Source organism: Vicugna pacos, chromosome 16 (genome assembly GCF_048564905.1).
Source record: "Vicugna pacos chromosome 16, VicPac4, whole genome shotgun sequence".
Taxonomy (NCBI): Eukaryota; Metazoa; Chordata; class Mammalia; order Artiodactyla; family Camelidae; genus Vicugna; species Vicugna pacos.
The window spans coordinates 43265481-43279087 of record NC_133002.1 but is presented as its reverse complement, the minus strand read 5'-3'; the positions used below and the strand labels follow the sequence as shown (position 1 = coordinate 43279087).

General features: G+C 44.7%; 1 protein-coding gene across 2 annotated transcripts in view; it reads right to left on the bottom strand.

Moving 5' to 3' along the window:
- The window catches only part of PRPF8 (pre-mRNA processing factor 8), a 29264-nt gene extending 20447 nt beyond the window's left edge, over positions 1–8817 (bottom strand). Inside the window, exons 1-21 of one of the 2 annotated variants that reach the window (XM_072939050.1) lie at positions 8731–8817; positions 8419–8529; positions 7746–7914; positions 6645–6809; positions 6340–6558; positions 5996–6208; positions 5744–5869; positions 5542–5647; positions 4267–4457; positions 4028–4147; positions 3752–3941; positions 3511–3630; positions 3267–3401; positions 2794–2923; positions 2218–2414; positions 1890–2096; positions 1598–1761; positions 1349–1475; positions 1041–1233; positions 579–766; positions 193–431 (exon numbers count right to left, since the gene is read on the bottom strand). In XM_072939050.1, the coding sequence (XP_072795151.1) occupies positions 193–431; positions 579–766; positions 1041–1233; positions 1349–1475; positions 1598–1761; positions 1890–2096; positions 2218–2414; positions 2794–2923; positions 3267–3401; positions 3511–3630; positions 3752–3941; positions 4028–4147; positions 4267–4457; positions 5542–5647; positions 5744–5869; positions 5996–6208; positions 6340–6558; positions 6645–6809; positions 7746–7914; positions 8419–8518 (3299 nt within the window). In that variant the 5' untranslated portion in view covers positions 8519–8529; positions 8731–8817. The other variant, XM_072939051.1, reaches the window with a different exon arrangement.
- Between the last annotated feature and the right edge of the window lie 4790 nt (positions 8818–13607).

The window sequence follows — 13607 nt, the reverse complement described above, 5'->3', positions numbered from 1 at the left end:
TACACTGGGATCTCATGAGACCTACGGCTCCATAGACAGGGGCCAACCCCAACCCCCACCCTACTCACAGGACTTCATTCCACCTTAGAGCCCCAACCCAGCAGCAAGTCAACTCAGGTACAAAAGCCACTGCTGGAGGCTGGACATAGATCTCAACATCCTGCAGGGACAAGAGTCCAGGCAAGCCCTCACCTGAAGAAAATATGGATACGATCGATGTATCTGCAGAAGAGACGGATGGGATGGGCAGCCTCGGTGGCTATGTCTTGGAAACTGAGAAAATCGTTTGGCATCTGAGGGGGCCCAGCCATCTCACTGGCCCGGTGCAATCCCAACACAAGCAAATCCATCACCAGGCCGTAGTACTGCACAATGAATGAGGCAAACTGCAGGCCTCTGATGATCCCATATGAATTCGTATGGTTCATGTCCTAGAAAGAGACTTACAACTTGTAACCATGGCCGTGTCCCAGGCTTCTCCAGAGCCCATCCTCTTTTGTCCTCCCCTCAGCAAATCCCAAGGTAGTGGGCCAACCACCCCTCCCCTTAGTCCTTGCTACCCTGCCCCCCAGATCCACCTTATAGTTGATGACGACGTTGTTCTTGGCTGTCATGTAGTCAGCTATGTTGTGGTCCACGATGAGGCGCAGCAGCCGATTAAGCAGGGTCAAGTCGATCTTCTCATACATCTTCTCAAATCGGGACTCCAGCATGACGTTGCACTCGCCCTCACTTGTCTCCCACACGTCCTGCAGGTTATTAATGCCTGAGGAGCAGACAAGACAGGTCTCCAGTAGGTTAGAAGTTCCCTTTCAAAACTAGTGCCTACGGTAGCCACCCTGTTCATAACCCGATCACACAACCACTCCATTCAGTCACCTGGATTGCTAGGAGAGTCAGCTTTGTTCAGTTTATGACCAACACCGTTTCCTTGCTATCATGCTCCAAGACAGTAAACTAACTAGACTGCCTAGATGAGAATTTTAAAGTAGATCTCAATTCACCTTCCTTCCTCAGGGGCAATTCCAGAAAAGCTTTACCTTGACACCACTTGTAAACAAGCAGAGGCGGCGGTTCTGTGTCAGCAGGCTTGATCCAGGGTGGGAAGAGGCGGCGCTTGTCAGCTTCATACCACAGGTACTGGTCCAGGTAGGCATCAGTTATCTTCTCCAGTGGCTCCACATCGTACACTGGTACCAGGTGGCTATAGAGATCCATGAACTCAATGCCGACCTGTGGGACAAGGAAGCTGGCTCACACCAATTCATTAATCACCTGAGGCAACCTGCCACCCTGGGCACCAAGAATGAATAACACAGTTAAAAGAAAATGGGGGCATCGCACTCACTTCTTTAAAGGCTCTCTGAGTGAGAAGGTGACGCTTGATGCGGGACAGCGCCTCATGGGGGTTGTCATAGGCTTGCTCGATCAGACCTAACTCCTCTCTCTGAGACTGGTTTAACCGCGACTTCACACTGACAAGGTAAAAGAACAGGTGAGTGGGAAAACCAAGAGGAAGCCAAGCCCAGAAAGCACTGGGGCTAAGCCTTCTTTCTTTGGACTCTGACCTTCCCACAGGAACCTGTCTACTCTTCACCTGTAAGCTTCCTTGAGCCGCTCCAAGGCCAAGATGAGCAACTTGGTGTCATGCTTGTAGGAGAGTGGGGGGAATGGGATGGGTGAGAACCTACGGCTTTCCAACCAATGCACAGTGGTGGTATACACTGCCACCGCCTCCTCTGCTGTGATGTAAGGACCGTCCTGCAAGATGGACATGAGAATGAGCTTCCCACTGTAGCCCAATCCCTCCAGGACAAGCCATGGTCCCAACTTTGCAATCCACCCTCCTGCCCACCCCTCAACCCCCAGCCTAGCCTACATGGCCCAACCTTCAGGTAGTTGTGCTGCCGCTCCTGTTCGGCCTTCAGGTAGAGCCGAGTGAGGCGGCCCAGGTTCTTTTTACACACAGTCTTGTCTACAGTGGCCCCACGGCGGATCCGTTCTCGGTTGTAGTGAGCAGTGTTGGTCCACCAGTCAGCCTTGGCCTTCACGTATCGAAGGATCATGTTCTCTATAGGTGTTGGCAGCCCAGGGACCTGAAGTGCAAAAAGCACAATAGGAAAGTGATGGGAGCCACATGGCCTAAGGTGGTCCAAAGTGGTAATCCTAAGCCCAGGAAGATGAGCTCCATGCCTCCTGAGTTGGGGAGACACCCACCTTCCAGGGAATGTTGGCCTTCCAGCAGCGCCAAGCTTCACTGAGGTGCTGCAGGATTGTCCGGGCCTTGTTCTGTTTGATCCCCTCAGGCATCATGTCCAGAATGTCATGCATCACAGCTGCCCGAAGTTCCAGGTCAAAATGAGACTCCACTCGCTGCTTTGTTACAGTCTTTGCCACCCCCTTCGAGTGTCGGCCTAGAAATGAAAGTGATTAAAAGCAAGATTCATTGCTTCTAATGAGTCTCTACTTTTGTGGCCCACCATTAACCATGGATACAATGAAATCAATAAGTATAAACAAAGCATCCAGTGCATGCAAGACAAGATGTCTCAGACACTCACAACTATGCTTCTGAGGGATTTTTATCCTTTAAATGCCCAACAGCCTCAAGACTATAGAGCAAAGCCCAAGAAATGTAACACTAGCTCAGACTCACTGGAGAATGGGCCTTAGAGGTAATTTAGCATGAAGTGATTCTCAGTCTCAAACAAGGGCAGGGGACAGGACAAGAACACAAATGATCTATTTTTAAAGCCAAAATGGGAGAAGACAGACACAGAGAAAATCACTCACCTTCAAACTGCCGGGCTAGGAGGTTGCCCAGCCATCGCTCCAATAAAGGCGTAATGCCACGCATGAAAAACAGCCAGACCCGCCAGCCAGCAGCCCAGAAGCCACAGCCAGGGCCCTTCCCTACAGGGCCCTAGGATACCAAGCAGAAGTCAAGAATACAAGTTAGCAATTCATTTAGACAACTACAAAAAACTGGGCAGTGGTGGGGCAAGGAGCACATATATAGCAGTGAAGGGAAAAAAGAAAACTCTTGAGACCTCAATATCTGAAATAGAATAAAGAAGAAATCAGTAACTGAGATTCCCTAGTTAGACTTAAAAATGGGCTTTTGAGGGGAAGTGTTGAGATTCACAAGGTGAGGGCAGTAATGAAACACTTAGAGCCTCTCTCTAAACAGATCCCTGAAAAGAGCCCTGACTCTGTAAAAATCAAAAGGTATCTGAGAAAATGAACGTACAAGGGCAGGGTCCTACCGTATTGAAGCGGTAATAGATGAGATGCTTCAGGTCCTTGCACATGCGAATCTGCCGCATCAGCTTGTATTTATATCGGTACATGCCCGTCAGCTGCCCCACATGGGCAAAGATATACTGCAATCCATCTGCCAGCTGCAACACAATTGCCCTATTAGGCTTTAAGCTAGAGCCAGCTCCACAATCAGCACAGGCTTCACCCAGCATCCCCACCTGGGCAGGGACTGGGGATTCCTAGCCTCACCTGGAAGGCATCCACATTGCCCAATCGATACTGCACATGACTGTCCACCACCAGCTTAGTTAAACGCAGAACTTCCCGACACAGATGGAAAGCATTCCCAAAACGAGATTTCTTTCTTTCCTGGAGAAGATGCCAACAACAGAAACGTTAGTCAGCAATGGTCCAGACTGATGTCTGCCTTCCTCAGGGGCCAGAGTCCATCCCTCAAGCCCAGGGGACCCTTGAGGTCCCTTGCAGATACCTTGGTGGTGAGCGTCTTGACAGGCTTCAGGTTGAAGTTGTAATCCAGGTGCAGGTAGTTGAGATTTTTGCGGTGAATGAGAAGGTTGAGCATGTTGTAGCCCTGGCGGCAAACCTGTAGCCCCACTTCCACCCAGTCAAGCTTTGTAGACTGAAAGAATTTAGTGGCTTTAAAGGAGCGGAACAGATACCTGGGGTGAGAAGAAGGAGTCAGAGTTAGCCTCCTGATTACCTTCAGAACAAAAGGAGGCTAAGCACGGGCCCTAGAGCACCTCACCGCTTCTTCTGGGCTTTAGGGGGCCGGTGCTTCAGGGCATTCAGCACATAGTACTTAAGCAGCTTCTGGTAGGAGACCCTCACTTTCACGGGCTGCCCAGCAGGACAATGCTCCCGATACCTGAAAAAACAAGCCCTCAGATCTCTCCTTCCAATCACTCTGATGAAGGCTGTACACCCACATAGCTCAAGTTTTTCTGCCTGTACATCCACGACCATCCCCCCAGGTAGCAGCCTTACCAGTTCTTGACAAGGGGGATGTCTAGGGCCCGGCGGGTGCGACCAGAGCGTAGGTTGAAGGGTCGTGGGGCCCAGAGCAGGGCGATGCCATTGGCTGTATTGTCTGTGTAGAGGGGTGTATCCTTTAAGAAGGGCTCCACAAACTCGGGGAGCTCAAACTCTTCATCATCATCTGGCAATGGTTCTTGGCTCTGAAAGAAGAAACCCCAAGGGTTTAGCTCCTGCTGAACTGGGCAGAGACCTGGGATGAGAGGGAAACTCTCTGGGGCCAAGCACAGTGGATACATCTGCCATGGAAACTGGGCTGCCTGACAAGAGAAGCCCTGAAGGACCAGGGCAAATGGGGCCAAGGGAGCAGAGATCAAGGCAGGACCAACCAAGAAAGCAAGCAAGCACTCCTCACACCCCAACTGGCTCACCACCCAAGGCCTCCCAGAGGAGCCCCAATACCAGAAAAGGTAAACACTGCAATCACCTCCTGCCAAGGTCCAAAAACTGGGCTTAGGGAAGATCTGTTCATGTTAAGAATATATTGGAACATAGATCAAGAGCAAAAACATTATTCTAAATGTAAGGAGCCAGTCACAAAAGGCCACGTACTGCACGATTCCATTTGTATGAAATGTCCAGAATAGGCAAATCTATAGAGACAGAACAGATTACTCGTTGCCTAGGTAAGGGAGGTTCAAGGGAAATAGAGAGTGACTACTGTATGGGTATGAGGCTGCTCTTTGAGGTAACGAAAAATGTTCCTGTGGTGACAGTTGCACAACTGTGTAAAGAAACTAAAAACTAACAAAGTGTACACTTCAAATGGGTGAATTGTGTGGTAGTAAATTATAGGTCCAAAAAGGGTTAAAGAAAAGAGAACACATTGGAAACAGACCAGAATAAGACTACATGGAGAGTAATGATAAAGCCCAGATGGATACCACACAAACCAAGATAATACCAATACCTTGGTCTGAGTCACATGCTGAACTCCCAAATTAGCTTTTGCTCAAAGGGAACATTTAAAGATGGAAAACATGTCTCCCTCTGGCTGAATTTTTATCTAGTAATGCTTCCATCCAGTCAGGAAATTTCTTTTGGAAAAGTTGAGGTCAATGTGCCTTCCCTGAATTCATCAAAGGGATTAAAATCGCCGTGTTTGGACAGCGGTACGCTGTTTTTTTTCCCTTTATTTTGTAAGCTTTCTGTAATATGGCCTATATTTATTTTACAATTAGAAACTAAAATTTTAAAATAAGGTGAAAAAAAAGTCTTTCCTCTCACCTTGACAGAGTGTCTATGGGAAATTGGGTTGATCAAAGGATCAAAGTAGAAAGCTGGCAAATCAGGATCCTCAGTTTTGATGAACACAACATTAGGAGTGTGGTACCTAAAATGAAAGAAGAGTCAGCCAAGGTTCTCCTGCCCTGGCCCAACCTAAATGACAGCCTTCTCCTATCCCACAGCTGTGTTCGAGTTTTCTCACCAAGTGAGGTGGACATGATGTGGAAGGTTGTTGTATAAGTAAGGAAAAGCAATCTTGTACTCAGTACGGATAGGCTGCCGGATGATGATCTTGTTAATATCATTGAATTCATTCCAGTCTTCATCCCTAGGATACAAAGTCAAAGATAAGCAGAATAGCTGGGGAGACTGGAAACTACAATGGGATCTTAAGGATCAAGATTAGATTTTACTTAACCCAAAGTGCCTAAAATTTCTATTCTCTCCAACTTACTGTAGGTTGATGTCTCGGACAAGAGGTTCAAATTTGGGGCCTCCAGGGATGGCCATATTGAGTGCCTTCGAGGTAAAAAAGGCCTTCAGATCAAACAGATAGAAGTAGTTGTCATCTACCAAGTCTGTTAGGAGCTGATTGGCCAAGCGGTAGAGAGTGGACATCATGGGCAGCGTGAACTGCCAGCGCTGGTAAGTGGAGCCATTCACGTATCTAGGAAAAAACAGAGACGCACATCAGGCAGGTATACCCGCTAGCCAAGCCATACTACCTGTTGCTCTCCCAGGACTCCTTCTGGAGTTCTAAAACTCTCACAGGAGTGGTTAACCCCAACCATCACTCACTTTCGGCTGTCTCTCAAAGGCTGGTGGTCATAGAACCAGTCCAACACAGGGGCATCCTCCTCAGGGTCCAGCTCTAGCTGAATGGCCTCCAGCGGCTCAACATCTAGGATGTTGTCAGCATAGTCCAAAGGCGGCTCCTCATCATCAAAAGGGGGAAAACGCATCCTCTTGAAATGCCGCCTGTCTCTTTTTTCTCGACGCATCATAATCCACATTGACCTGGAAGTCAACAATGTTGCATAATGGTTTCTACCCCACTGCCCCCCAACCACCACCACCACACACCATATCCCAGGTCTTCTCACCCCCACTGGGAGATGTAGACAGGCTCAATGACCCAGGGAATCTCATTGACAAAGGAAATGGCTCCAGTGATGTGGTACAACACAGGCACATCTCGAATCTGCTCCCAAGGCATAGGCATGTTTTCCAGGAGTTTGAGGACAGCATGGGGCATGTACTTCAGGGCACTGCAATAACAGGAAGACAGATGATTAGAAATGACAAGGTGTTCTACCTGTTCCAGGAAGAGAAGCCACAAGGTATCAGAGTACCACATTCCACAGAAAACTCTGCCTTATAGCCCAAACTCCCAAACTCAGTACACAGGCCCTTCATGATCAGGAACTCTGCCTCCCCACCTCCAATTGTGCTACTCTTCTTCTTAAACTTAACTCTCCCACAATACTAGGTTTCAGTCCCTTTAAATAGCTCTTCCCCTAAAGACAGCTTTTAGGCTATCTCACATTCTAGCCTCTCTGTATCTTTCCATAAGTAATTTATTTTATTTTTATTGTAGCCATTTGTCTCATATCTGTTATGTCACTAGACTGTGAGCACCAGAAAGGGCATTACTTTCTGCTCACTGCTATATCCCTGGCACTTAGCAGTTCTCAAAAATATTTATGAAATAAACAAAACTTCCATGGCTGTCTTAGACCAGCTTATTAAGTAGCTAACATTTTTGCATCAAAATGGAAAAGGAATTTGGTAGGGCACTTGTACCTGTACCTGTACTCAGTCAGCTGGGGGACACAGAAACACAACAGAACACAGACTGCAGGAGTTAACTACCCCTGAACTTGAAGATCACAAGAATGCACAAGATATCCTACTCTGGGCTTCAACCAGTTCAAAGACAGAGACATCTTATAGTATCAACAGGACAAATTAAAAGCTCCAGTCTTAGATCAGGAAGAAAAATCAAGGCAATAAAGAACATCACTAGAAGATTTGGAAATTATGACAGAATCCTAGTAGTTTTCTGTCTTCCTTGATAACCATCAAGATAAGCTGTCACAGAAGACTGAAGTTCCAAAATGGCATAGCAGCTATCCACACTGCAATTTATGGGGCAGGGAAATGGGAAAGGGGCCAAACTCCATTAATTCCAGGATGCTCCTTACCCCAGGTAGACCCTTTTGTCGTGGCGAAACTTCCTGTTGGTCATGTCTCCATGGTCTCGAATAATCTTCCTGACATGTTCTGGAGGCATGTCTTCCTTCTGAGCGTCCACAAACCCAAACTTCCGCTTTTCCGCATAACGCTTGGCCTGCAACTGCTGCCATTTTCGGGCTACAAGGACACCTCAGTTTAATGGACTGCACACTTTTAGCCTAATCACCCTCACCTCTTGCCCTAGGGTAAACTCCTGTCAGGATGTATGACAGAGGGCGGGCATCCAGTGGGAGCAGCCCCTAACAATTCTCCTGCCGAGTCGCTCTGCTTTATTTTTTTTCTTCTTCCCATTTATCACTGCCTGGCATTTTTGTTACAACATTTTATAAAGTTTTCTTTTTTACTGTCTTCCTCATTGCAATTCAAACCCTGTAAGGGCAGAGGTTTTTGTCTGCACTGCTGTAGTATCCCCATTGTTTGGATTAGTGTCTGCAAATGACACACACTTTTATTTTTTATGTAGACGGTTTTAAAGACTTAATTAGATGAAAAAATAAATGAAAGCTACTAAGGGTACTAAGACCTAATGTTTTGACATTTGCCAAAACGGGAAAGTGTTCAAACCCGCTGCGCGCACGCGTACACCCGCCCCCAGGCGCCGCTCCCGCACGCTTTCTTCACCTTTCTCCTGCAGCTTCTCCTCCGACATGTAGTCTGGCAGCGGGGCTAAAGGGCCGGGCACCGGGTTACCCGGCCCTCGGTAAGGAAATACTCCGGCCATGCCCGGAGAATCTGAGGAGCGACGGAAGAAAAAAATTAACGACGAACAGGGCCAGGGCCTGGGCCCACAAGAGTCGCAGCAGGAACACGTCGAGACACCCGGCCTGCAGTCCCGCCTGGCTCAGAGTGCGCCCAGCCCCGCCCGATCCCTCCGGCCGCTCAATCCGGACCCCTGTGCCTCCCGCTACCTGTCCCTTAAAGCACGGCACGCACCCCCGAACCCCTCACACAGACGGCCGCTTTCTCGCAACGCAATGGCGGCAAGCCTACGTCCGCTCCGCGTTCCCAGAGCCAGGAAGTGCGCAACCCGGGTTCAACAGTTGACCCAATAGTTGCTGATGTGTTCGGACGGGTCAGAGAGATTACCAATCAGAGTTACAATTTGGGCTGGAGGGGGCGGGTCCACGGACGGAAGTATTTGTAAGCTAGAGGGTGTGGTCGGAGCAGGCGCAAGACCCGCCTCCCACGTTTCTGAAACGGTTTCTGTGGCCTCCAGCAGCTACTGGCGTTGGGCCGCTAAAAACCCACGCTTCTAAAGTTACAATAAATTTGTCAAAATTTACACGCTATTCTGTGTCTGGTGTCATAAATGTAGACTTGAGGTGCAGTACCAGTTCCGAGACATTCAGTCTTTTGTTCATGGCATTCATTCATTCTTTCAACCATCATTTATTGAGTGCCCACTGTTGTATCAGAGATTGGGAATACGCGGGGGCATTTACGGAGAAATCAACTTCCCGGAGCTCACAGGGTAGCCAGGAGATAAACAAGAAGGAAAGGCTCTCACAATGCGGTGTGATGGGATTTCGGGGGCAGGGAATTTAACTCTGTCTAAGAAATAAAGGAAGAGTTAGTCAATGAACCTATAAAAACAAAAGAGGCCTTGGAAAATGACACTGCCCAGTGTTTTTTCCCCCTGCCTCTCCATTCCTCTTTTCTCTCTCTGGCAATAATTACCCTACTGGGTGTATAATAGACACCATGTAAATGCTTCTCGACTCCCTCTGGCTGTGTTTCATCTTGCTTCCTGAATTGCACTCTATCTCCTGCCTTCCTTGTTTGATTTTTTTCATCCCTCTTGCTCCATTTTTTGGTAACAATTTTGAATCTGAGTTAACAGATAAGTTTGTTTGAACTCACACTAAGTTTATTGTGGAGAATGAGGAGGAATTGTAACCCATGTGGCCTCTCCATCTGGTTGGGAATTTAGGACTCAAAAGGGAATATGATTAAAAAAAAAAAAAAAAAAAAAAAGCAAAGGAGAGTCCAGGCAAACGCTGGCTGATGTGGAGGTTCATATAGTTCAAAGAAGAGAGACGAGCATTTTTGAAGATATGATGGAGATGGGTGGATATGAAGGATTTGATGAGGTAAACAAAGAGGAAGGAAAAAGGAATCCCAGGTGATGGTAACTGCTAGAGTCAGAGTTTAGAAACAGGAACAAACATGGCATGTTCTGAAAACAACCAGCCAATCAACCTGGCTACAGGAGAAAGTCCAGCATCATCTTTATTAGGTTTATCATCCTCATTGTAGTGACGTTCTTACCACTTGTAAAAGGTTCACTATGTGCTGGGTATTATTCTAAACCCTGGTACAATTCTAATATTGTCTGCTTTCATTAATAGTATTGTGCCAATGTCAATTTCTTTGTTTTGATTGTCCTACTAGTGTTATGTAAGAAGTTCTCAAGTGGGTGAAGGGTGCACAGGGACTCTCTGTACTATTTTCTAAGCAGCATTATTGAGAAATGATTTGCATTCCATAAAGTTCACCTGTTTAAAGTATACAATCCAATGATTTTTAGTGTAATTACAGAGTTGTGCAATTATCATCACTATCTAGTTCCAGAACATTCTCATCATCCCAAAAAGAAACCTTGTGCCCATTAGCACTCACTCTCCATTTCCTCCCACCTCCTACTCCTCAGCCCTAGGTAACTACTATTCTATTTTGTGTCTCTATAGATTTGCCTGATCTGAATATTTCATATAAATGGTATCATATAATAGTGACTTTTGTCACTTTGGAACTGGCTTCTTTTACTTAGCATATTTTTGAGGTTCATCCTTGCTGTAGTACATATGTATTTCCTTTGGAGAATTGTCTTTTCAGATCCTTTGCCCATTTTAAAATTGGGTTTTCTTAACGAACTTAAATATAAAACAGAAACAGACTCACAGACATAGAATACAAACTTGTGGTTGCCAAGGGGAAAGGGGGTGGGAAGGGACAGACTGGGAGATTGAGATTTGTAGATACTGACAGGTATATATAGAATAGATAAACAAGTTTATACTGTATAGCACAGGAGAATATATACAGTATCTTGTGGTAGCTCATGGTGAAAAAGAATATGAAAATGAATATATATATGTTCATGTATGACTGAAAAACTTTGCTGTACATCAGAAATTGCCACAACATTGTAAATTGACTATAACTCAATAAAATTAAAAAATAAAATAAAATTGTGTTGTCTTTTGGGGGAGGGAGGTTATAGTTCAATGGTAGAGTGTGTGCTTAGCACGCACAACGTCCTGGGTTGAATCCCCAGTATCTCCATTAAAAAAATTTTTAAAGCTAATTACCTCCTCCTCAAAATATAGATAGAAAATCTGAGCTGTCTTTTTATTATTGAGTTGTAGGAGTTCTTTATATATTCTAGACACAAATTCCCTGTCATACATATGATAGGTAAAAATTTTCTCCCATTCTTTGGATTATCTTTTTACTTTCTTGATGATATTCTTTGAAGTACAAAAGTTTTAAATTTGTCTAATGTCCAACTAATCAAATCTTCTCTTCTACTGCTTATGATTTTGGTGTCAAACCTTAGAATTCATTGCCCAATCCAAGCAACAAAGATGAACTCCTGTTTTCTTCTGAGTTTTATAGTTTTAGGTCTTACCTGTAGGTCTATAACATTGCATTCATTTTTGTGTGTGGTGTGAGATAGGGGTTCAATTTCATTCCTTTGCATGTGGATATCCAGTTGTCCCAGCACCATTTGTTAAGCACCATTTGTCAAAGATTAACTGACCATTTGTTTTTTCTGGACTCTCAGTTCTGTCCCATTGATCTATATGCTTATCTTTAGGCTGTCTGTACTACTTTTGCAACTTCCATGTGAGCTTAAAAAGTATTTCAAAATAAAAAGTTAATAAATAAATAAGCTTCACACCAGTCAGAATGGCTGTCATTCAAAAATCCACAAATGACAAATGCTGGAGAGGCTGTGGAAAAAGGGGAACCCTCCTACACTGCTGGTGGGAATGCAGTTTGGTGCAGCCACTATGGAAAACAATGTGGAGATTCCTCAAAAGACTAGGAATAGACTTACCATATGACCCAGGAATCCCACTCCTGGGCTTGTATCCAGAAGGAAATCTACTTCAGGATGACACCTGCACCCCAATGTTCATAGTAGCACTATTTACAATAGCCAAAACGTGGAAACAGCCTAAATGTCCATCAACAGGTGACTGGATAAAGAAGATGTGGTATATTTATACGATGGAATACTACTCAGCCACAAAAACTGACAACATAATGCCATTTGCAGCAAAATGGATGCTCCTGGAGAATGTCATTCTAAGTGAAGTAAGCCAGAAAGAGAAAGAAAAATACCATATGAGATCACTCATATGTGGAATCTAAAAAACAAAAACAAAAACAAACAAGCAAACAAAAACAAAGCATAAATACAGGACAGAAATAGACTCACAGACAGAGAATACAGACTTGTGGTTACCAGGGGGGTGGAGGGTGGGAAGGGATAGACTGGGATTTTAAAATTGTAGAATAGATAAACAAGATTACACTGTATAGCACAGGGAAATATACACAAAATGTTATAACTCACAGAGAAAAAAATGTGACAATGAGTGTGTATATGTCCATGAATGACTGAAAAATTGTGCTGAACACTGGAATTTGACACAACATTGTAAAATGATTATAAATCAATAAAAAATGTTAAAAAAAATAAATTAAATAAATAAATAAGCTAATTTAATCCTCAAAACAACCTTACAAAATAGGTATTTTTATCTCTGTTTTACTATCCCCATGAGAAAACCAGACTTAGAAAAGTTGAGTAACCTGCCTTGGGGCACAAGATTAATTGCATAAACTATGTGTCAGTTTCTCTCCAACTTTATATACATTAGTTTATTTAATTGTCACAATAATTCAGTGAGGTGTTATTATTTAGCCTCATTTTATAGATGAAGAAACTGAAACTCAGAGAAGCTGAACCACTTGCTCAAGACCCCACAGACAGCAAATCATAGAGACAGTAAATATTGGTTCTGAGGCTCAGGTTCTTAACTATAGATCTATATTATTTTCTGTGTTCCTGCTAGGAAGCATAGGTGATGTGGATGAGAAAATGTGGGCCAAAATTTGGTCTTGGATTCCAACCAGAGTTTTGACTTTTTGCCAAAAATTTGACCTATCTGATGACTTCCAAGCTTTTTCTTTTCAAGCTGGAAAACACTTGTGCAAATGAAATAATTTACAAATGAAGAAACTTAGGTTTAAAGAATTAAGAACTCTTCTGTCTCTTTTTAAATTTATGTCTTTTGGAGGGGGGATAAATTGGGTTTATTTATTAGTATTCTTTTTTAATGGAGGTACTGGGGATTGAACCCAGGACCTTGTACATGCTAAACATGCACTCTGCCACTGAGCTATACCCTTCCCTCAACAATTTCTCTTAAGGTGTCTTAAATGGTCAAACATAGTCTGTCTGAGTTAGTCTGATAAAGCTCAGTTGAGTCAGAAAGTGACTAAGCCAGAAAGAGATATAAACAGCAAATGCTAGCTGCCATCAACATGGACCATTCATTGCAGCCAAATCAATCTCCTCATTGTTTGAGGAGTTTAAAACTGGACTTGCAGGTGACTGTGGGTCATACAGAAAAAGGAGTCCCCCAGCTAGAAATACACAAGTGGCAGTCTAGGAACTCAGGTGAGAGGTTGGACCATCAGACCATCAGACCATCAGACCAAAGCCATGAGAAAGAGTCAGTTCACAGAAGAAAGAGTACCAGAAAAGCAGATGAGGAAGGCTGGAGACATACATG